At 42.7% G+C, this 24,064-nt stretch overlaps 1 protein-coding gene across 14 annotated transcripts in view; it reads left to right on the top strand.

Annotated features, from left to right (window-relative positions):
- JMJD1C (jumonji domain containing 1C) overlaps positions 1–21,347 on the top strand; it is a 161,381-nt gene extending 140,034 nt beyond the window's left edge. For 12 of the 14 annotated variants that reach the window (XM_065068580.1, XM_065068576.1, XM_065068578.1 and 9 more), the window contains 15 exons: positions 1,463–1,677; positions 2,650–2,802; positions 5,634–5,723; positions 7,106–7,233; positions 7,413–7,626; positions 8,110–8,339; positions 8,781–9,059; positions 9,435–9,603; positions 10,013–10,103; positions 10,213–10,343; positions 11,481–11,603; positions 12,624–12,763; positions 14,966–15,142; positions 19,974–20,105; positions 20,441–21,347. In XM_065068580.1, coding sequence (XP_064924652.1) covers positions 1,463–1,677; positions 2,650–2,802; positions 5,634–5,723; positions 7,106–7,233; positions 7,413–7,626; positions 8,110–8,339; positions 8,781–9,059; positions 9,435–9,603; positions 10,013–10,103; positions 10,213–10,343; positions 11,481–11,603; positions 12,624–12,763; positions 14,966–15,142; positions 19,974–20,105; positions 20,441–20,530 — 2,362 coding nt within the window. In that variant the 3' untranslated portion in view covers positions 20,531–21,347. The remainder of the gene's footprint in view (positions 1–1,462; positions 1,678–2,649; positions 2,803–5,633; positions 5,724–7,105; positions 7,234–7,412; positions 7,627–8,109; positions 8,340–8,780; positions 9,060–9,434; positions 9,604–10,012; positions 10,104–10,212; positions 10,344–11,480; positions 11,604–12,623; positions 12,764–14,965; positions 15,143–19,973; positions 20,106–20,440) is intronic. The other 2 variants (XM_065068579.1, XM_065068577.1) reach the window with 1 other exon arrangement.
- Positions 21,348–24,064: the final 2,717 nt, after the last annotated feature.

Below are 24,064 nucleotides of genomic sequence, written 5' to 3'. Positions count from 1 at the left end.
CATTTGAAGTGGGATTTTCAAAAGGCAAGCTTCGGTTATTCTGGACAAGCTGTACAACCGCAGAGTTGCGTTAATTCCTGGTTGTTCTTATGCCAGTGGATGGTGGGAACGCTGCTCAGGGTTTTCTGGCAGTTTCTGAGGACAGAGGAGCTGTGACCTCCTTTTTCACAATTAATGGCTAATCAAGGAAAAATCACAAGTTGGGAAGAAAATTTCCCAGGATGCAGCGTAGCGTCCGTGACGCAGGCAGAACAGTGACCAAGGGAGAACAGAACAGCTTTAATTTGCACGTGGGCTGTGTTGTCAGTGTATATCCAGCTTGTTCTGGACAGGCAGTTGTTCCCTAGGTAGGGTTTAATTTTTTATAATGAAGGTTTAGTTACAAGCCTTGGTAGTCCTACAGCAATCATTTCAAGGTTGGACTCAGAATACCTTCTGCATGAGCATATTTGCTTCTTAATGTGGTGTTGTTGATGGTTGGGGGTTTTTTATCTTGTGTAAAAGAGAACATCAGTGACAGAATTCTGCCAACATTTAAAAACACAGTTATGGAATTTTAAAATGTGACTGTTTTGAATATATTGTGGTAAATTTCACAGCAGATAAATTATTTTCATTGTGTTTAGATAGTAGGGCTCGAACTGTAAATGAAATTTGCACTAATGTTGGAATTCACTGTTGTAACTGAAAATTCATCATTTCTTCTTGTTCATTAAATACACATCTGAGTGTTGGTTTTGGTCTTAGTTCTGAGTTCAGGACTATTTTACTGGCATTGCTGTGAAATTCCTTAACTGTTATAACAATCGCATATGTATAATGAATTATCCTGTATAAGCAAGATGGAAAAGTTAATTGTTACTGCTTAAAACCAGGCTAAATGTAGGCATGGTTGGTGGAATGATACCAGGTAGGATAACAGGAAAGCCTTCAGTTATTCTAAAGATCAGAAATTAGCGGCTACAGAACTGTTGTATTAGTGATTTGTTCTGCCTATAAAGACTTAAATACAGTGTTATAAGTCTTGTTCTCTGAGTAGTGAGAGCAGTGGGATAGATCTATAAAATGAGTGAGACTGAGCGATTGCTGTCACAGGAGCTCAGAAAATTAGGGGTGTGTAATAGGTAGAACCATACAACCAAACTTTGGCAGGGTGGTGGGGGCGGAGAGAGAGTTTTCCTGTTTGCAATTTTAAAGCAGTAATAAATGTTACACAGAGAGAATGATGAGTGAACTGAATGCAAAAAGTGCCTAAAAAGTATGGTTTAGTTTTCATACTGCTTTACTGTTTGTTTTAAAACTAGTTTTGGCACTAGGATTTGTTTTTAAAGAATATGGCAGAATGCTAAAGAAATTAAGGAAAACTTGTAAGATGTAAGCAGTGAGGTTAATTAGCAAGTTAAACTCTTAAGTCTCAGACTATAACGATCTATGCAGTTAAACTATCTATTTTCATTTTTAGGTTATCTTTTAGTAAGAATGGAGTGGTTCGAATAGACGGTTTCTCCTCTCCTGATCAATATGATGATGAAGCACTGAGTTTATGGACGCACGAAAACTATGAGGATGATGAACTGGACCTAGAAACTTCTAAATACATTCTAGATATCATAGGTGATAAATTTTGTCAGTTAGTAACATCTGAGAAAACAGCTATGTCCTGGGTGAAAAAAGACGGTAAGGAAATCTCAGATGCTTTCCAGCGTTCTGCAGTTTTTCTCGAGCGTTTGCGTTCATCATGACCTACTGCTTCCTTTCCAGTAGTTCTCTTAATTGGATGGTCACGTTGGTTTTTCGTGGGCTGTTTTGTAAGCGGGTGTGCTGGGAAGGGGCAGGGATGTTCCCCGTCCCTGCGCTGGGCCCGGGCCAGGCTGCCGCTGGGCCTGGAGCAGCCTCGGCTCCCAGCTGGGCCTCCAGCCCCCGCCGGAGCGGGCAGCTCCACGCCAAGGCCCGCGGCGAGCCAGGTACCAACTCCTGCCAACAGACGTTGCGTTTCTGACGTGTCTGCTTCCCAAAACAAAGGAGAATAACGTGACAGCGTGGGCCCCGCAGAGCGTGTGCTGACGCTGTTGCCTCCTCCCCACCAAAGCCGCAGTTTGTCCTTCTGTCCTGTGGCAGATGGGCACAGGCTGGAAACGGGCTGGTGGCTCTGCTGATGGCAGGCGGGAGGAGGAGGAGGTGGGGCAGAGAGCAGCCAGGTCTCCAGGACACGCACCTCCCTCCCCTCCTGCCCACTTGAACCCTCCGACTCACCAGTTAGGCTGCCCTTGAGATTAAACGTGTCCCGTAAGCAGTCAGATGAAAACCCCGCTCTCTCTGTTGCATGGGTTGAAAGCGTACGTTAAAGAAGTTCTTCATACTTCCAGCCCACTCATGTTGAGCAGGAATGTTCTTTCTGTATTGCTTTAGTCTTTGATTTTTGGGTGCTTTAATTTCTTTATGGTGTATTGATACTATAATTGACGGGGATGCCGTGTAACGCAACTAAGGGGGCAGATGGTGATGGTCTCTTTATGAAGGATCCCTTCTTTCCTCCACACCCAGTTGCATCTGAGGGGAAAATTACGAATGCTTCATCTATAAAGACTATTCATTCTGTGCTTTGCATTTAAATTTCAGTCCTTTTATTCTGCTTATTTTGTATTTCAGCCAAAATTGCATGGAAGAGAGCAGTGAGAGGAGTCCGTGAGATGTGTGATGCATGTGAAGCCACGTTATTTAACATTCACTGGGTCTGCCAAAAATGTGGATTTGTGGTCTGCCTAGATTGTTACAAGGCAAAGGAAAGAAAAAGTTCTAGAGGTCAGTTCTTTATGAACTAGAGTATTGTATAGGCTGTTTATTCTCATTTGTTGTAGAGCTGCTGATCCACTAGTATAACTACCTTTCTGTAAAGTGTGAAATTACTGCTTGTGTGCTTTGATTTCTCTTAGATCTTTTTCGCCTCCTTTTTGCCAGTAGATGTAGAATCAGTCATTCAGAAAGCAACTGCTGTGGAGGCTGTTTTAGGTCTTTGTCTGCTTTCCAGTCTTCTTTGTGTGGATTGTCTTGGATTGCTTGTGCCTTGCCCCTCAAGGTTAAATCTTGTTCCTCAGCTGTGAGACTGGAACTCCCATTACGCTTCCCTGCTTTTTGGTGACTCCTTGCTGTTAAGGCTTGCCTTGATTTGGGTGATTTCTGGAGTCCTCCTTCAGAAGTACATGGTTTGTTATATTGACTTAACAGCCTACTTTATTCTTATAAAAAAAAAAAAAAAGGTGAGATGGAGAAAAATACTTCACGTAGTATTTAAAATGAGCATTAGTGGAGGTTTCACAATCCAGCAGCCCACATAAGTAATCAATTTAATCTTAATTCTGTGCTTCAATATAAGTTTCTAGTCTGTAGTGAAGTACAACAGGAGTGACTTGCAAACCTGTATTTCCTGAGTGACCCAGCCTGGTTGCAGTTGCAAAGAGGGATGACTTGGAAGATTGATGTGGTCGTCCAGCCTGGGCTGTGACATGGGTGCTCCAGGGTGGCCTTCCCCGGTGGCAGGCGCTGTGCCCTGGCACGGTCCTGCGGGCAGACGCTGCGCCAGGAACTGATTCAAGTATAATGCCGTTTGGAAAAGCTTTTCCATGTTTGTCATAGCAGCATAATGTCACAGATGTGAAGTGTTAGTAAAATGAAGCTTTACTGTCAGATGGCAAATCTTTAACAAATAGAGAGGATCATCCACTTTGTCCTTGGCTTGCAGCAAGAGGCCTCCTACACTGCGGTTATGGGATGTTCCCAGAGACTTCCATCAAAGCCTGAAGTTTCTAGGGAACTAATGTTGGTGTTTTCCAGCACTGAGAGCAGTCTTCAGTGCTTTAATGCTGGAGGCTGCTTCAGCAGCTCTTAACTGGCTTGGGTCTGTGTGTGCATGTGTGTGCATCCATCTGACGTGGCTTGGGCTATAGGCCCAACATTATTTACCCCAGTGGGAACATGCAGTCAGAGACTTTTTATAGTGTGCGTGTTAACCCGCCAGGAAAGTTTTAGTAAAATGTCTTCCTAGCTTAAAAAAGCAGTATGCAGAAGCAGGCTGCTTCTCGGTCTTCTAGCAGGAAGACTTTCTCCTTACTGTTGGTCACAACGTTACGTGCAAAAGCAGAAGTACGATAGCTTCCTTCTCTGCGGCATTATTGCTAACGATGCTGTAGGATTCATGTGAACTATCTCACTCCTTTGGCACTCTCTTACAAAGTTCAGAACCACCCACCCATCCCATATAATAGCACTTTATATTACACCATTTTTCCTGGAACTGGTGGTTGTTTTTACAGTTGCTAAATGTAACTGAGAATACACTGGTTTCCCCCTGCTTCAGCAGGAATGTCAGAGGTTTGAATATTTGTTATTCAGACACTTATCAATGACTTCTCTCATTACTTTACTACATGAATGAATGAATGTGCAGCCATTGTTACCTTCAGACAGTTCATGGCACCATCAAGTGGAATGACATGGCATTTCAGTGATAAAATGTGTTGAGTAGATACTGTTTTGTTTTTAGATTCAATTTATGTTTGTGACCAGTTACGTATTTCAATGTTTTAGGAGTTACAGAAACTACAAAGTAGCTAACAAATCTAATATTTATCTGAAAGGAACATTTGGTATATTGCTTATCTATTACAGTGTAAGAAAATAATGCTTTAAATGTGCTAAATGCTTCCTTTGGTGTGCTTCTTAGTTTACTTTGCTGGTGCTGAGCAAACTAGTAAAAAGATTTGAAGAGTCTCTTGAAACTGTCAGTTCAGTGGATAGGATACAAGACTGGAGGTTGAGACACAAGTTACATTCCTATTTCTGTCCCCAAGTCACGTAGCAGCTCGGTGAGCAGTTGCTTGGCCAGACATTTTTTTGCTCTCTTTCTTCCTCTCTCTTGCCTTTACACCGCGTATTTTTTGGGGAGGGACAGTCTTCCTGAAGTGTCATGGGAAGCGTCTCTTTCCTACCGGTTAGGCCCTCTCTGCTGCCACGAATGATTTTTCAGCCAGTACATACAGACTTGTGGTTCACAGTTGCTTTAATCTGACATAAATCTGTGATGCAGCTTCCCTCTCCTCTGTGTCACCAGTAACATCGGTGCAGCTGCATGGTTGGCAAAATCAGAGAATTGATTTGCTTAAAAGTTCATCTTTTTTGTTTGTTTGGCCCTCTCTGGTTGAAGACGGGCACTTTCAGTTGGAGTGTGGCTTGTGTCAAATTAAACTACCCATGCAGTCGCAGCCTAGTTGTGTCTTTTCTGCGCTAGGACTGCATCTAATGCCTCAATAGCAACTGTAAAGGATTTTGGCTTCTGCTTAACTGGCAACTTGCTAAATGTAATAAAGGGAATATACTTTGAAACATTGAGGTTACTGGCAGGGGTCTGTGTTACAGCTGTGGCTGTTTTAGATTTCAGTATTGTCAAAAATCTTCACTCTTTCCCTTATTGTGAAAAATAGCTGTTGTGAATCTTTGCCACACAGGGTACCAGGGCAGAAGGCTTCACAGTATGTAGAAAACCATTTCTAACTAAAGCAAGTCTGAAGACATGTTAGTTAGCTCTGTCTGTTCAGCACTGTAAGGAAAGTAAAACAATTGGCAATGTTATTTTGCAGACAAGGAGTTATATGCCTGGATGAAGTGTGTGAAGGGACAGCCTCATGATCACAAACACCTGATGCCAACACAGATTATTCCAGGCTCTGGTAAGACCACCTGAAAACAAGCTGGATGTGTTTGTTCCCACGTCTTCCTGTAAAGAGAGGCCAGAGTTGTTTCTTGAAACTTCTCATCTTCCACTTAAAAACCTGCAAATTGTGTCAAATCATCACAGGAGGGCAAGTGATTCTGGGCACGTACCAGCAAGGAGCACAGATGATGGAGAGAAAGAGGAGCATGCTGATAGATGTCTGAAGGGATTTTGGGGACAGACAGTGAAGAAATTCAGGGTGTTTGACTGTTTTGTACCTTTTCAGAGCAGAATAAAACAGCCGGAATGTACTTAATAAATCTGACCTTAGCTATTAAAAGAAAATCTTAGACTAGTACTACTGAGGAGTGTTATGTGGAAACAGAGTTTTGGGGATTGTTTATCACTGTTTTCTGTCTCCTACACCCACCCAAAAAAAAAAGAAAAAAGAAAAAAAAAAAAAAAGAAAAATAGAAATTAATGTGTGGTTTTGGTTGAAGAACTGGTTGAGCATCTTAAAGCAAAACACAGTGAAGGAGCTTGTGATAATTGAAAAACCAAGCAGTAACCTAAACCTCGCGAAATTTGGAGGTTTTCTTACAGCCAAGTCAGTTTTATGAAGAGGTGCGGTTAGCAGTGGTGGTGGTTGTTAGCGCAGCTTTGCTTGTGATTCTGGCAGCATTGATGCAGAGCAGAGAATAGAAAACTCGAATGTGCCCTTAAACTTCTTAAGTAAATTCCCAAGTTATTTTAAGCTGGAAATACAGACGTGCTCATTATTTTGTGGGTTGTTGCATGTTAGTTCAGGTAGAAATGAAGGTTGGTTAGATTCCATAATTAATTCAAATTGTGACATTCTCCAGAACAGGTTCCAGACTGAAACTGGTTTTAATTTTAAATTGTGAAGTGAACCACTCATCTGGAAACAGCACAGTGAAGGCTGCCTACATAACCTCAGTTTTGTTCTTCTGTGCCTACCCATTGCCAAACAGCCTTAAATTACATGACGACGTACTAATTTTTTTGTCAAGACATGGCTCACTTCAGTCTAATTTGACGGTTTTATTAAATGAAGCAGAGATGAACCCGTTGAACAACGAGGAGTTAATAATGAATGGCTGGCTGTGTGCCATGCAGTGGGAATGCAGAGCAAAAGTTAGATTATTCAGAAGAGTAGCATGCAATTATTTAATTAAAGACTTTGTCTCTTTCTGCATAAGCTTTAAGGTAAACTGGGCAGTCCTTCTGTAGTATTCTTAAGTGATAAGTTTAGCTTTTTTAATAGTTTAAATTTCAAAAAGGTTTGGAGATAGCATTTTAGCATCACATGTGTATTTTAAAGAGGCTCACGAAATGATTGAGAGGTGGTGATTGATGGTGTTCTTAATTGTCTCCTAGTTTTGACAGATCTTCTAGATGCTATGCACAATATTAGAGAAAAATTTGAAATTCAATCCCATTGTCAGTGTACCAGCAAGCAGAGCACACAAGCTGGCAAGCTCCCCGCAATGAATGGCGTATCTCAGGTGAGTCGAAAATGTGTCCATACAGGGCAGCTTGCTCAGGTGTTCCAATTCCTGTGGATTTTTATATTTTGATAGTACCAGTTGCATTTTAGTTTGCATATCCAATGGTTAAATGCTAGCCTTGTCTTTGGAATACATTAAAGCAAAGTTCGAGACCTAAAAATAAATGTTCTTCACAGGTTTTGCAGAATGTCCTTAACCACAGTAATAAGATTTCTCTGTGCCTGCCCGAGTCTCAGCAGCAGAACACTCCTCAAAAGTCTGAGACAAACGGGAACACGAGTCCGAGGAGCGATGTAAGCACAGACAGCAAGTCAACGCCGCCCGAGTCCCAGTCCCCGCTGCACTGGTTAGCCGATCTTGCAGAGCAGAAGGCCAGAGAAGAAAAGAAAGGTACTTGTTTGTTATATTATGCCAATGACTTTGGGGGTGATAGTGCCAGTGATAACACAGTTGAATTAATGAGGGAGATTCACACAGTTTTTGGTTCAGCAAAAAGCAGAGGTGATGTTCTTTTGCCCCTTAATTTTAACGTTGAAGCTGCAATGCCTTCTGGTGGCATCAGAACCTGTTACCAAAAGAGCCACTAATGGAACACACGCGTGATGTGGCACTATTTCCAGCTACAGCATGTCTCGTTTGTGACAGGTGCTCACTCAGCTGCATGTCTGAGATGCTGAGGAAGGCATTGTCACAGTCACACTCTTTGACTGCATTTTGAAGGATCTAGTTCATCCTTTGGTGTGTTTTCAGGTGAATAAAGCACTAGTGCTACAGTATGTTACCACCACTATAAAACGCAGGATGCTGGTGCTGTTCCTATGTCTGCATCGTGATACAGCGGTGAAAACTGTCATTTTTTTACTTTTGTTTTAGAGAATAAAGAATGTCCTTCTGGAAAACATTCAAAAGAAGAGAAAGACCAGGATAATTTAGAGTCCCAAAACTGTAAAAACTCCCCTCCTTCATCCCAGAACAACGAGCAGGGCTCAACCTTACGAGATTTATTAACTACAACAGCCGGCAAGCTGCGTCTAGGTTCTACAGATGCTGGTATTGCTTTTGCTCCCGTTTACTCGACAGGAACAGCAGTAAGTGTTTACAAGGCACGTGGGTTTTATATCAGGTTTTGAAAATCTCTGTCATTTGTTTGATACGTTGTAGTTAGAGCAGTTCGATAGCTGTATTGCTCTACATACTCATTGATCATTAAAACTTTATATGCACACCTGCATTTGCGTTAACATTTTATTTATTTTCTTATATATACAGTGATAATTGATGCATACTATGAAGAAAATGTCCGTGAAGTTAGATAAAGCCTTAACCTGACAAAATAAAGGAAGATTGCAATATATTGAGTTTAGTAGTAACTGTATATTTCTGACTTTTTCCATGTAAGAATGCATGCGATTTCCTACAAAGGAAGCAGATAACTGCAAGCTGCTATTTAGTAGTGAAATGCTGTCATTCTACTGCAAAAGGAATTGCATTATTTTTAGTTGCTTTTACGTTGCTTAAGCATACATTTGTTTGTTTTCTAATAGAGTGGCAAGAGTGGAAGGACTATGCCAAACATTCTTGATGACATAATTGCTTCAGTAGTGGAAAACAAGATCCCACCAAACAGAGCACCAAAGATAAATGTAAAATCTGAAATAAAAGATGAGCCAAAGGATGACAGAAAATGTATTCAGGATGACAGCAGTAAACTGTACAGTGATATTCAGTATTCGTGGATCTGTGATAAGCACGTTTTGTGGCTCAGAGACCATAAAAACAACAACAACTGGAAGCTGTTCAAAGAGTGCTGGAAACAGGGCAGGGTGGGTACTGAGCGCTCGGGCTGTGGAGTGAACTTGGGATGGACTCTGGGGAGTCATGTTAAAGGACACATTCTGACAGTGTATAATTAGTGGGCAGAAGCTTGTCAGGTACAGCCCACACAGGAACCTCGTGTAGCTTAAACTTCAGTTAACTTCTGATGATAAATAAGAAATAACTGTTAGGGTGATTCAGATTCCAGAAGGTGTGTGTAGGACATGCCAGCTGTGGTTGCTGATGGAGGAAGTGTTAACAGCTCCATAGGGCCAAGGTCTTTGGGGTGTGTTTCAGATGCATTTGTGCTTGTTTAATTGAAGGATGTGTTTACTTGAGAAAGGATAAGTATTGATTTATTTTTATTTTATTTGTTTTTACAGCCTGTGTTAGTGTCCGGTATGCATAAGAAAATGAACTTCAGCCTATGGAAAGCTGAGTCAATTAGTCTAGATTTTGGAAACCAGCAAGCTGATATCTTGAATTGCAAAGACAGTATTATTTCAAACACCAACGTCAAAGAATTCTGGGATGGTTTTGAAGATGTTTCAAGTACGTTACCTTAAATGTATTATTGCATTGATTCTGAACATGCTCAGTGTTAGCAAATGCAGTTAAAAATATTTTTTTATGGATCTTGAGGCTTCAAAGAAACTTTAATTTTAAAAGCTCTAGATAATGTGTTCCCAGAGAATGTGATGGGAACTTGTATTTTTGTACCTTTGCAGAATTAAAGATGCACTCTATACTAGTGAGGTCTGACTAAGAAACCAAACAAATGTCATTGTTCCTCAACTAGTTGAATTTGGTTTGTATAATTCTTGAGTCTTAAAATTAATTTTCTCCTGTGTGATGGATGAAATCTTTATAGACAGGTTAAGAGTTTGGTTATATGTTTTAGCTGAATAAAATAAAACACCTACAGTGTATTAGTTCTTAGTAATTTCTGTGTTACTTGCAGAACGGCAGAAAATAAAAAATGGGGAAACAGCTCTACTAAAACTGAAAGACTGGCCTTCTGGTGAAGATTTCAAGGCTATGATGCCAGCAAGGTATTGAGTTCAATATTAGACATTCTTAAGTCAATCTCCATGTTGCTTTGGGTTTTTTTTGTCTGTGTAATGACACAAATTCAGTTACATTCTTGTTTTTCTCCTCCAGATACGAGGATTTATTAAAAAGTTTACCCTTGCCTGAATACTGTAGTCCAGAAGGAAAACTGAACTTGGCTTCTCATCTGCCAGGATTTTTTGTCCGTCCAGATTTGGGACCCAGGCTCTGCAGTGCGTATGGTGAGTGTGCCTTAGTGCAGCCGTTTCCTCTGCCCTTAGAAGTGCAGAATATCACACATTACAGTGTTGGGCTTGCTTGGAGGATAATTGTTCACTGAGTGTAGGAGAAATACTCGACTGACTTGCCCATCAACAGTACATGCACCTCCAGCATGAGAGTTTACTTGCTTCTGCATTTCTTGCTCTCTTGTGCTGTTACAGTCTTACGGAGCATATAAGTGATTAGGTACTTTTGCACAAAGACAAATCCCATCTTTAATAAATCTCTGTGACAAAATGCCTCATGAAATATTACTGTGTTCGTAATTCTGGTAATAAATAAATAAATCTCAGCATATTTCTCATAATTTGTAGTTGTATGCTGTACACTCAAAAACCTGTTTAGAAAAGGTTGTTTCCCTGAGACCTTTTCCAGCTGCTTCTTTTTCAAACAGTTTTGTTCAATTCTGTTTTACAAATTGTTGTAATAGGACAAGAAATTAGTTCTAACTTGTGTCATGATGGCTTTGGTTTAAAAAGTTCTCCAGATGTCCTTTGAAATAAACATGTTAATGATAGTGATCAGGGCATGGGCCTGAAGAACTGAATCATTAATGACACTTCAACACTGCTGCAAGGCTCACTGTTCTGAAATATCCTTTTGACTTAAGCATGTATGTTTTTACCTTTTAGAACTAAAACTAATTTTTCTCTTTGCTTGGAGATTCTTAAGAACTCTGCTTACCACCATGCATTAAAATGATATGCTTGATTTGATAACCCTCTGTATTCATTGTTCTTATATTCTGCCCTGACCAACCTGAAAGGCTGGGAAGGAACATAGTGGTCAGGAGATGTCTTTGATTATTCTGCTGAAATGTGTTTTGTTCTGACACAGCTGCAGCACAGGGACAGTTACCTGGGCTAAGAGGTAGCTCAGGGTCTCTGTTAAAGTAACATTTTCTCGTTTAGCAAGTGAAAAAAAGCATCTTTGTAGTTTGCAGATCTCAGTATTTTCATATTAAAGGCTGTCTGTACATAAAGTGCTTTTCTGTGATTCTTGGTGTACCTTCAGAAATTTCTTCTCAGCTGTTGCACGTTTCTGTTTGAAGGTGAATATGCAACATAATAAATCTTAATTTTCATCTTGTAACATAGGTGTGGCTGCTACTAAAGACCATGATATAGGAACCACAAATCTCCATATTGAAGTTTCTGATGTTGTGAACATCCTTGTTTATGTTGGCATAGCGAAAGGAAATGGAGTACTTTCCAAATCAGGTAAATCTCACACCTTGTGAGAGGTGTAGAGGCACTGAATGATCTGCTGCTTTTAAAACTGACACTGTTCTTCTGACGCAGATGAAGGGTATCCGTAAGTACTTGCTTAAACCTGGGAGATTCTTTGTTTCAAGAATTTACAGACGCACTAATTCTGCTTAAAATACGCTGCGGTTCATGGGTTATGAAATGATATTTCAAACTCTTCTCACTTTTTTTGCCGTTGCCTATAATTGATCCCCCATTCCTGTGCTGGGGCTGGCAGAGCTAATGAAAGTGCGGGGTGAAGGATTTTCTCTGGAAGCTGTGGCAGTTCTAACAGTTATGTCAGGATGATGTATTTGCCAAACCTTCTGTTTATTCTGCTCCCTCTGGACATGCTGCGTTTGCTCTATTGAATTTGGACTGCAATGTAATTTTTCAGCACCAGAGAGCTTAAATTGGTGTATGTTTGGCGTCTGTATGAGGTTTATTGCTCATGTGAAAGTCTTTAAATCACTGAAATAGTTTTGTTTCTTTCCCCATATTCTTTTGTCCTCTTACTCCATAATCGGCAAATGTAGATTTTGGGGTATGACTAATAGAGCTGCAGTAAGGTTTGCTGTCTTTTATTTGCTTTGTTTTCACTTGCGTATGCACTGAGTTAATAACAGCAAAACCTGAGTGTATTGGGAGAGCTCGAGCTTCTTGGGGACCTGCTGCAAACAGCACACAGAACACAGCTTTTGCTGACCGCAGGAAAATACCTTTTCCATATTTTGATTTTTTGATGTCAGCCCTGCTTGTTTATTTCAAGTAGGAGAATGTGTTCTATCAAATTCAAGCAAGTGTTGTTTTTAAGGTCTTTACGGCATTCATGTTCTCCTAATAAGAAACACAGAACAAAAAATCACCTGGGGGCTTCTGTTGTATTCAGCAAACTTTTATCTGTCAGTCTCACACAGAAATACAGAAAGAAGGTGTTTATTTTAAGTTTTTCCTCTGTCTCACTTTAAAAAGATTTTTTTTGTTGGATTTTAGGAGTTCTGAAGAAGTTTGAAGAGGAAGATTTGGATGATCTTTTAAGGAAGCGGTTGAAAGATTCAAGTGAATTACCTGGTGCTTTGTGGCACATTTATGCTGGCAAAGATGCTGACAAGATAAGGGAGTTTCTGCAAAAGGTTAGATTTTTATAGTACATATTTTCCAAATATCATCTGAGTAGCTGGTAAATCGAAGGGGGGTGGCAAAACCCACAAATGCCACTGCTATGCGTAAGGAATGTAGGGAAGCAAAATTCTTTACAGCACATAAAATAAATAATTATTGACCTGCTACATCATCAACAAAATCTGTAACGTGGTGGGTGTTCACTTCTTAGGATTTACGGGTAGCCTGCGAACTCATGGGTGCATGGAGAGCCATTCTGGTCCTTCTCTAATACAAAGGATAATTTGTAGGGTAGTGTTTTTCTGTCACTGATCCATTCTGGCATTTCCAGATGCTGAAATTCTTGTGAATAGTCTCATGCAAAAGCCTCTGAGCTTGCAACCCAGCAGCCACTGCTGTTCACAGGGGCTCTGTGGCACGTCCATTGGCTCAGAGAATGTCTTGGCTCTTAGTGAAGATGCAGTGGTGTGGGATAATGTCCCGAGGGCAGCAAACTTCTTCAGTCTTAGCTACAGTGCAGATCTTCCTTCAGCAGCATGTGATGAGCAAGTTTGAGCCACATCAGAACCTTTCAGGCTGTTGCTTTAGCACAAAGAGTGAATATCCATTATTAGGCCGTTGATTGTCTTCAGTGTCATTAAATTTGGAGTTACCATCTTGGAAGCAGTTTCCTGTGTCCTGTCTTCAACGTGTTTTCAAGTTCTAGAAGACAGTCTTGAGAGACAGCATAGAAGTACCAAAATATCACTGCAGTGATTGCTTGGAGAAAATAAGCCTTCAGTATCTTCTACTGTGGGGAAAACATCAGAAGAGTTTTAACTGGCTGTGGGTTCCATAACCAGCTGGAGGCCAAGGGCTGTGCTGCCAGCAGGGAGAGCCTGCGCACTGGAGCAGCAAAGGTTCTCTTGGACAATCAGACAGTGTTTCAGTCCTGGGGCAGCTGGACGCTGGGGAAAAATGAGCACTAGCAGATAAAATACAGCTAATTCCAGGAGACTGTGAAATACAGAGCGAGACTTTTTCTCTTCATTCAAAAAACAGATGCTAGTAAAGTAGATGGTGGCTCTTACATCTGGAAGTGAGAGTTGTGAGCAAAATCAGGAATGCAAGGGAATAGGTGGATGATAAGTATTAGTCAGCAGTTAAAGGATATTGTAAAACTCTGAGTAGCAGGTTTAGAACAGAAGCACTTAAGACGCTGTGTAATAAGGTTTGTCATTTGCTGCCACAGCTTACAATGGTATCCAAAGTGAATTGTGTACCGCCTTGTATTTTGGTGCGGTGGTGTTTTTGAAAGACTGAATCAGAGAATAATTGATGACTAGACCTTAGGACCACTTTGCCTGCTGGTAAGAGATAACATCTCAGTATCTTGTTAGTACAGAAGAAAGGGGATAATATACAAGAACAGTTTCAAGCCATGCATCACACAATTAAGTACATTTAATGTCAATATGAAGAAAAATCTGGGTTTAATGAGATAATTACCTCCTGAGTCATGACAGATGGATTGGATATGTGGTTTTTATCTTTAGTCACTACGATTGATTAATTAGCAATTGATTAAGGGTTATATTTGTTCCCCTGTGGTTAACTTGATGAGAAATGGTTGTTGCAGTTAAGTCTATGACTGTTGGAAACCAGTTTTTCCTATGTCCATCATTTTTTTTCAAATTCCTTGATGGGATAGCAGGAAAATAACTTATCTCAGGTGGCTGAGATTGGAAGGGGACCTTGTGGGGTCCTTTTGTCCTGCTCTGTGCTCCAGCAGAGTTGCCTAGAGCAGGTTGCCCAGGGCCGCGTGACTCTGAGTTGTATCTGCTGCTTTTTCCTGAGCCGCGGTTGTGGTGTTGAGTGTCTGTTGAAACTGAAGGTCATCAGCTTAAAGGAGCTGGCAGCGTAGGAACTCTTGAGGTCAGATTTTATTTTCTTGATGAAAGAAGTCACACAGAGAGCATGGTGCTTATTAATTGATTATTGTGCCGAGTTCTTTAAAGTTCTGCAGTTCAGAGTAGGAATTCTGCAGGTGTCTTCAGCTCAGTGAGACTTCCCAGTTTGTTTGAGGTTCTTTTGGGTCTCAAGCTGACATTCTTACTTGGCTATTGATTGGGAACAAAGTAGTGTTGTTTCCTAAGTTAGGTATAATAACAACTTATCAGCAAGAGATTTCAGCTTCTCTTGAAAGTGACTTGGGATCTTTTTTGTACTTACAGATAGCAAAAGAGCAAGGCTTAGAAGTTTTACCAGAGCACGATCCAATACGTGATCAGAGCTGGTACGTGAACAAAAAACTTCGCCAAAGACTTCTCGAAGAATACGGAGTAAAAACCTGTACAGTTATTCAGTTTCTTGGTGATGCTATTATTCTACCAGCAGGAGCACTTCATCAGGTAATGTACAGCTGTTTAAAGATACACAGGATTAAATAACATAAATACAGTGAAATAACGTGTTTTCAAAGACATAACTACATCTGTACTCAAATTAGATTTTATTTTCTTACTGGTAGTTGTTGGTGTATAGGAATGTATAAGGTACATCTGTTTGTATAGATGACTAGCCAGTACTGACATACACCAACCGGAATGCTTGAAACGATACTGTTCCTTTTTTCCGTTAAAGAGAAAAATGAGCAGAGTATTATTAACCTCTTTTTTTCCACTTTTCATTCCATTAGCAAGTTTCTAAATAAACTGGTGTTAGTTATGGCAAAGTCAGGTTAGTATTTTGTTATTGTTGTTGTTCTAAACCAAAAGTTCACCCCAGAGGGCTGGGAGAGCAACCCAAGCAGCTGAAAATACCCAGATGTCCGGTGTCATCAGTTTTGTCTTCTGCTGTGGGAGAATTGTAGAGGCAGTTTGGGTGTGACAAGGTGTTTCTGTAACAGGGTTTGGAGGTGGTTTTCCTGCTCCACATGAAGTTCCTTTTTACACAGACGGTACCTCAATCAGCAGGAGTCATCACTGTCCCTTCAGCAGCCTTCCCGGCTGTCAGGAGGAGTGGTACCACCTTTGCAGCAGCTGGGCTGCTTTAATTCTTAGTTATGTATGAAAAAGTACTGCCAGTAGGGCAGTTCAGGAGAAGCCGCGTGGATTTGTGTGGCAAGCTTCAGTCCTTTCCTAGCATGTGGAGTTTGTTACTTCATTGTGTTCGGTGGTGGTTTGGTTTTGTTTGTTTCCCTCACAGTTTGCAAACTGCTTCTCCATGGTGAAAAGAGGAGGAAAACACAGTTGTTTAGACATGATTTTGAGATGGTTCTAGATTGACGTATTTCTTCACTCTATGAACCTTTTCCTGTTCCAGCAGGAACTGGAGCCTGGTTTCTCGCTGCCTTGCCAGCTGTCAGGCACCACTAATGAGGTAGCTGACTATGGAGGAATGAGGAGCATCCCCACCCTGCAGCAGGGGTTGTAAACCAGCTCGCTGCTGAAGACTTATCATTGATCTCCAGCCGGGTGCAAGCGAGGCCAGGCCCTTCTGAAGAAGATATCATTTGGTTTCTGATCCTGCAGATTAGCTTCCAGCCGCTGCTGCTGCTGGGCAGAGAGGAAGCAATGGCTTTACTGGGTCACCGTGACCAGAGCAGCAGTGTTTTATCTGTGGAAGAAAAATGACGGGGTTGTAGTGATGACAGATGTCGTGTCCCTGGTCTGTCTGCTGGCTGTGTCACTTGCTGGGGCACTGGAAGCAGCGGGTACCTTATGCAGACTAGACTCCTATGTCAGTCTTTAGATGGGTTTCATATGATGGTATGTTAAGCCCAGGTGAAAAATTTGGGGTTGTTTTAGGTTACCTTGCCCTGTACCGTGTTTCCAGGGCTTCGCATTGCTTCAAAAGGTGAAGGAACATCTGGCACTGATGTTGTTATTAGCTCCTGTTAGGCTGGAGCAGTTAGGACTCCCGGAGTTGGGAAGGTTTGTATTGCATCCTCCAGTAACCTTACTCTGATCTCTGAAAACAGGGGAGATATCCCAGATACAAGAGGGGAAATGGAACCCCCAGAAAGTAACAAACACACTAGGAAATTTATCTTATATAGCACATGGCATCATATAAAGGCATACAGAAATAAAACACAAAGTAGTGAGACTGGTCCACGCTTCCCTGCAGTTCATAGGTTTAAGGACCAAAAATAAGACCACTCTTATCTTTATCTCCACAGCTTTAAACTCCAGATTGCTTTTGAAGTGGTAATGTTCTAGCTTCTGGCACCAAGGAGTTAATAATACAGTGTTTTTAAATCTTAGTGGGTGAAGCTGAGAACCTTTTCATCTTCACTAAGAAGTTCCTGTGAATCTGCCACGTAGGAGGAAATGAAAGCATCATGTTCTTTCATGTAGGTGTATAGTACTCTATATAGAGATGCATAAATACTGACCCTAGGGATCAGCACCAACACTTCATATATACAAAGCACATTTAAACACTTAAAAATAAGTCTGAACGAGAATGCATACCAGGTTAAGTTTATACATTAAGTGTTTCAGATTTACATATACATTATGAATTTTTTAAAAATGGATGAGAGTTGGTACTAAATTTGGAGGTAAATTAACTTTTATTGTAATGCACTCACTGGTGGTGTTGTGGAGCAGAGGAAATGAGGCTGAGGGCTGGAGTTGGGAACAGCCCGGCTGCCGGTGCTCACTGTGCAGTGCAGCTCAGACGCTGCCATCCTAGAGCCAGTTAGGGCCCTGGTCACACCGCTGCTTCTGATGTGCTGGTCTAGTATTTTACTGCTCTAACATGGAGGGGGTTCTGTGTGTTGCTTCTCTTTTATTATTTCCCATGTTTCCCCCTCCTCCCTCTGTACTTGCAGCCAGCAGTCACATCCCCCTTGTGTGATAGTTTCAGCAGGCAAAGCCAGGCTGTTTGGTGCCGGGGTGGAGGGAGAGCATCTCCTGTGAGCTGTGACGGTCGGAGTAGCCTTGTCGGTAGCTCTTGCGGAGGGAATTGCTCTCCTGGGGGTGAACTGTCAGTAGGCACAGCGTTGGATTGATCTCCTCTGCAGATGTTTCCCTGAATGTACTGTGGGTGGTGCATTGTGGGGTTGTATCTCCTTTCTTCTCGGCTGTATGAGTAGGGGAGCACAGAAGTGTCCCTGTTTGCTCACGTCTGGGCCTTGTTGTCTCTCTGGTACTTCCAACAAGGAGCCCTCAGCTCTCCTTGGAAACTTGCCCAGCTAAAGAAAGCTTGTTTGTTTCTGTTCTTTTTGAATGATTCATTGGTTTTGGTGCTCTGCTGTGGGGTCACCGTGTGACTGTCCTCTGGGGATGACCCCCCTAGTTGTAATTTAGTGACTCTTATCCAAATTTGTAAAATAGTTTAGTGATCAATTAAAAGATAGAAATACTTGAGCTGGTGATTAAAACATGTTGCTCAGGCTACGTGCGAAAGTTGTTCATAGCAGAACAGGTAATTACGATGTTTTTTGTAGTGGTGTTGTCTTGATTTAACAGCAGGATTCTATATTGTAAAATAACCTGCTGGAGGTAGTGACATGCCAGCGATGCTCTGATAGGGATGTAGGATAAAGGTGCGGGAGCTGCCGTGCAGAGCTGCCGCTGGCCCCGCAGGACACAAGCACAGGAGGGAGCGGCTGTGTGGCTGTGGCCCTTTCCTCCCTTTGGCGATGCTGCTGCTGTCTGCTGGGCCCTGCGCTGGGGAGCAGCTCTTCCTGCGCTTCAGCTGGGACTGGCGCAGTCACAGGAGCGCCGAGTCCTCATCCCTGAACCTCCGGGGAATCTCGCTGAACGTATTTATTGGTGTGTGTCATCGTATCAGCTTGGATTATAAATATTATAAATAGGAGTGCCTGTGGGCTGTCAGCAGGGCATTCCCATGGTAAGTACCAGACCTGTCAGGTAAAATCTGTTTTCCCCCAAAGACTCGCACGCTGATCAGACAGGCCCTGGAAGGGAAGGAGGTTTAAGGTGCAGCAGAACAAACGATCTGAGGGCAACAAATATTGCTGGTCCTGCAATGGAGAGAGAGGGCATCAATAAAACCTTGTCTGGGTGAGGAGGAAGTGAAAGAGCAGTGTGGGATTTGCATGGGGTGGAAAGGCAAACAGGGGCAGGTAGAAACTTGAGAAGGGTGAGAAGCCTGCGAGGGAAGAGAGGGGGCTGGAGCCAGCAGCTTGGCTGCGCTATGCAGAGACGCTTCAGCCGAAGCTCTAGGAAATTCCCGAGCAGCAGCGGGAGCCTCACAGTGGTGCTTGTGCAGCTGTTTCCTTGCTCCTGGCGTTCTGCTGTTTGCAAATAGTGTGGCATCAGCAAACCCCCTTCCTCTCTGGAATGGCTTCTTTGCTGGTTAATGTGCAGGAGGGAGCGGCTCTGCTTTGTCCTTGATGATTACGAGGCTGGAGAAACCCCATGTACAACACCGGCGCTGAGCTGGGGGTCACCTCTGGGATTTCACCTGTGGAGGGGCAAGCTAACCTTGTAAAATCAGACTTGGGCAGTGGTTTTGAAGAAAAAAACCCAATTCTTAAATGAAGTGCTGTGTCCTCAACTGTGGAGGCCCTGAGGGTTTCTTTGAGTGTCAGGTGGAAATTTTAGAGTATGCAGTAAAGAATCTCTAGATTTTGTTAGGCTCGAGTTTAAAATATGCAGATCTTCATCAGCACTGAGCAGGGTGGGAGTGTTTGTCTGCTGGGATGGCAAAGGCCTCCCTGCCCCCAGGCTTTCATAAGTTCACGGAACTGAGGTTGCACGACTTCATGAGCAGTTAGAATTTGGGAAAAGGAGGTTTTTGACATGCTGAAGAAACAGTGTCGTTTGTAAAGGTTTTGGGGGAAAGCCTGATGCTGCGTGTCTCTGAAGAGGACAAACAGGAGCTGCTGGTGGTCAGGTCACAAGCAGCAAGTGGCCCGAGGAAGCAGGGCCTGCGGGACGTGGCGCTGCGGGGCCGCTCCGTGCTGGCGTGGGGTGGCTGTGCAGCGGCGTCACACTGTGGGGTTGTGTCAGAGCTGACTACGGGGAGACACAGCAGAGCACAGGCAGATGTGCATTGTTCAGCCTGTTTGTGCCTTTTGCCAGAAGCTAACTTAGATAAATCAAATATGCTTAATTGCTCTCTGTGTAAAGTGTATGAAGACGCCCTTTCGTCTGATAAGCCTGTGGTTTAAGACATCTCGAGGCCCACTCGTTTCTCAGGTATCTCTGCCAAAGAATAACCCCCAAATACTAATTATCAGTCTCTTCTTGTTTCTTTGGATAGGTGCAAAATTTTCACAGCTGCGTTCAAGTAACTGAGGACTTTGTGTCTCCAGAACATCTTGTACAGTCATTTCACTTAACGCAGGAGCTGAGGCTGTCAAAGGAAGAAATCAATTATGATGATAAACTGCAGGTAGGAAATGAATTGTGCTCTGGAAGCTGTTGGGAAGGCCGGGCGTGCTGGGGCTCATTGGGATGCGGAGCGGTGCGTGGAGCTACTTCCTCGCTGCTGTTCACACAGAATAACAATGAGCAGCAGCCTGAACAGCAGGGCTGTGCAGGGCTCGAGTTGCTGGCTTTATTTATTTCATGTTACATTTTAGAATGTGTAAAAAGGTGTTTCCTTTTGCACTGCCTTGGGTGTTTCTGTCCTTTTTTCCATCCGCTACTTAGGGCTCTGTCCTAAAGCCGGTTATTTTGAAAGTTCTCAGTCACAGGTCTAACTGAAACATGTCTGATGTCTTGCAGGTTAAAAATATCTTGTATCATGCAGTTAAAGAAATGGTGAGAGCTTTGAAGATTCATGAAGGCGAAATGGAAGACATGGATGAAAACTAAAAACGCTCTGCTTTTCTGTGTTAACATCCAATGGAGGTTATTTTTTCTGATCTATGAACAGTATGCACACTAACTTAAGCTTCACAAACCATCGGTGCCAAGAAAACATCCTCATAGTATTTACTTGTTAATGACACTGCAACGGTAGAGCTTCATATCACAGCCACTGTGATGACATGTTAGACTTGCAAACAGTTCCGCAGCGTTCTGCTGTCCTGTATTATAATGTACATGAAGTTTGTGAAATGTCAAAGATTTAAGATGATGTATTTATTTTTGGAAAAAAACAAACGACAAAGTTCTATGCTATATTGTTGATCAAATGTAAATGTGACTTGTACAGTTTGCTAAAATAATTCCGATATTTTTCACTACATTGAGACAGTTACTGTGAGAGTAGGACACAACACCAGCTATTGCCTGCATTTGGGATCTTGCTGAGTCCGCACAGCAGTCATGTCATAATCTGAAAATTACTGCCAAATAATTGTAAACTTTGTAAAATATAAAGTATATAAAGTAGATATTAAATACAGACACTTCAGTATTTTATTGAAGCTATTCAGTGTACAATTAAACGTTTTCAAAAGGTGTAATTTATTTAAAAATTGTCTCATTTTGGTAAAATTTATGTGAACTTTTAAAGCTAAATATTAAACTTAATATGCTATGTAAATATATACATATATACATTCAATGATGTATTTTTTTAAAACATTGGCTTGCTTTAATTTGTTAAAAGTGCAAGTGTTACACATGCTTTGTACATTGAAGTTGAAAGGGGTTTTACATTTTCCATTAAAATGACTTTATCAAATGTTGTCTCCTGGTGTGTGGTGTGTGTGTTGTGTTGTGCTGCGGTTCCTGGGCACCACTCTGCCCTCTCCGGGCCTGAGACTGAACTGCACAGCGCAGGCGGCTGAGCCAGGGAGACATCGCTTCTGTTCTGGTTTTAATAATCCAACACTTACGTGGGGCAAAGCGGGAAAGGAATTTCTGTAGAACAATTTTTTATAGCGTCTTGGCTCTTCACAGTTCAAGTCATACAGCAAAATAATGGATTTAAAAAAAAAATTGTATCTGTTTCTATTTAATAATGATAAATGTTAGGCAGTTGAGCAGAATTCCAGCTCTTGGAGTTAGTTTGAAAAGTGTACGTGGATTTAAATTATTAAAACTATTAAAATTGCCTACATTTCCAATGAGTGAATTTTAGTCTTAAGTCTAAATATTCCCCCTGAGTTGAGAGGTACTTCTAACAGTTGTAAAATTTGTTGAGGCTGCTGAACTTCGCATTCCTGCTGCAGATGCCATATCCCCCTTGTTTTTTCCTGCACAAAGAGCAGTTGTTCAGGCCGGGACTGTGGGCTGTACCACAGCTCGCTCCCTGTGCTGGGCGTCCCTGTAGTCAGTTTGGTTACTAGAGGTTATCTATAGTAAATCGTTATGCTAGTTACACCATGTGTGTAGTTTTAAGAATTTGTGGTTAATGTGTCTGGATTTGCAATACATAAACCCACAACCTGATGCATTTTGCAAACAGCTTTGGGAATTGGTGCGGGTGGGACGGCCTCGTGAACTGCCTGCAGCAATGGCACGGTTTCCCTCGAGTGAGGAAGGAAAACGTGGCACAAGCGGAGCGTGGCGGGGAGCGCCGCAAAGCATTTGTCACTCAAAGAGGCTCTGCAAGTCACGTGCGTTAGCAGAGCACAAGAAATTGTTACAGGTAACAGCTACTCCAAATATTGCTAAATGAGGCAAAAAAAAAAACCTCTGGTGTCTTTTTGGGTTTTGTTTGTTTTTTGTTGTTCTTTGGTTTTGTTTTATACTTACTGTACCAAATTCAGCTTGCTCAGTGCCTGAAGATTTCTGGCTGTGTCAGGACGCAGCGGAGCTCCTGGCTCCCCAGGCAATGGGAGCAGCGGTGGGGCTGCCTTGCGCTCCTGCCAGCACGACCCCGGATTTTCACAGACCTCTGAGACCGCACAGGGGTTTGTGGGAGCTGGTTTGTTTCCAGGTTAGTTTCTCCCCTTGACCATTTCCCTGTTCCGTGAGGCATTAATGGGCATATTTTTCCTGTCTTCTGGTCTACAGTCTCAACTATTGTTAATACAGCTGAAAATATCTGATGAGATCGGCTGAAGCTGTTTGAGTGCAGGAAGACTGTCAGCTTGCAGAACAAGAATATGAGGTACCATGTCATCTGCTACCTTCCTATTGAGACCAAGCTCTGTCTCGATCTGCTGTGCTCTCCATGAAACTCTTTTTCTGTCCTTCAAAACCTCATGTCTCAAAATCATCCAAACTGCACACCCTGCTCACCACACACCCCCTCCTTCCCTCACCCCTTTCCAGCTCCTTATCATCATCTCCATCTACTGTGCTGCTGTTAATGACCACAGCAGTTTTCTTCCTGTTGTTAGTAATTGGCAAACAATAAAGGGCTGCTATGGCCTATAGTATTTCAGCAAGGCTGGCGGGCTGCGGACGTGGTTTAGCTGAAACAGCAGTTACTGGATTGCTGGACATGCTGGCAGTGAAACCGTGGTCCCCATTACGCAGGTCAGATGTAGGGGGTTATAACAATCTGGTTTTAAATTCTATTTATTCTACTCTTCCAGCTTCACAGAAGTCACTCGGATCTGTGTGTGTAAACCAACCCCCCATCTGATCAGCGCTAGGTTCTCATGCTCTCTGACCTTTTCAGTAGGTGGTAATTTTGTTTGTACCCTCTCCTGTGACATCCTGTCAAGCCCTCTCCTGCTCTCACAGCTGACAACCTTCCCGCCCCTAACTGGGAATTTCCCTTCCTTCCTCCTTCCACAGCCACGGGCGCCCGTTCTGCCGCTTTCCCGCGCAGGATGCCTGCGCTCTCCCCCACATCCGCGCTGGATGAGCTGCCGTGGCTCTCGCGACCCCAGCCCGAGCCTTTGCCGTGCCCTCATCTTGGCCCCCGGCTCTGCCTGCGTGTCAGCTCTCCGCTGTGCTCCTGCTCCCCACCTCTTGACCTGCGCCTTGTCAGCAGCCCTGCGGCTTCTCCTTCTCCGCCTTTGCGTTCCCATGGTACGTGTGCCCCAGGAGGGCAGGGGAGCACTCGATGGCGAGGGGGCTCCTCTGGTGCAGTGTCCTCCGCCACGCTCCTTTCTTTCCATCTCAGCGGGGCAGCCTAGGAAACTCTGACCAGGGAGCAAATGATCTGCAGCGTTCGCAGCACACACAAACTAACCTCTGCACGTCTTCCATTTGTTCTCGTAGGGTTTAAAAAGGAAGTCAGGATCTATACATAGCTAGTTGGGAAATCTTGCCTCACAGCAAATCAAATCCATGTTTTTACCTGTTGCACACAGTTGCATTTTACATGTGGGCCTTTCTAAAGCAAAGTTATAGACTGAGGGATTTTTACTGTTATGTTTCAAAGTGAACATTTCTTGTACCTTCCAACCATACCAATACAACACACTCTCAACACAGATGCCTGCTTCTTTTTCCAGTCCCAGGGCATGTGGTTTTATCGTAGCTCTGTGCTTCCTTAGT

Source organism: Columba livia, chromosome 6 (genome assembly GCF_036013475.1).
Source record: "Columba livia isolate bColLiv1 breed racing homer chromosome 6, bColLiv1.pat.W.v2, whole genome shotgun sequence".
Lineage (NCBI taxonomy): Eukaryota > Metazoa > Chordata > Aves > Columbiformes > Columbidae > Columba > Columba livia.
Note: the sequence above shows the minus strand (reverse complement) of the source record. Positions and strands in the feature narration are given on the sequence as shown.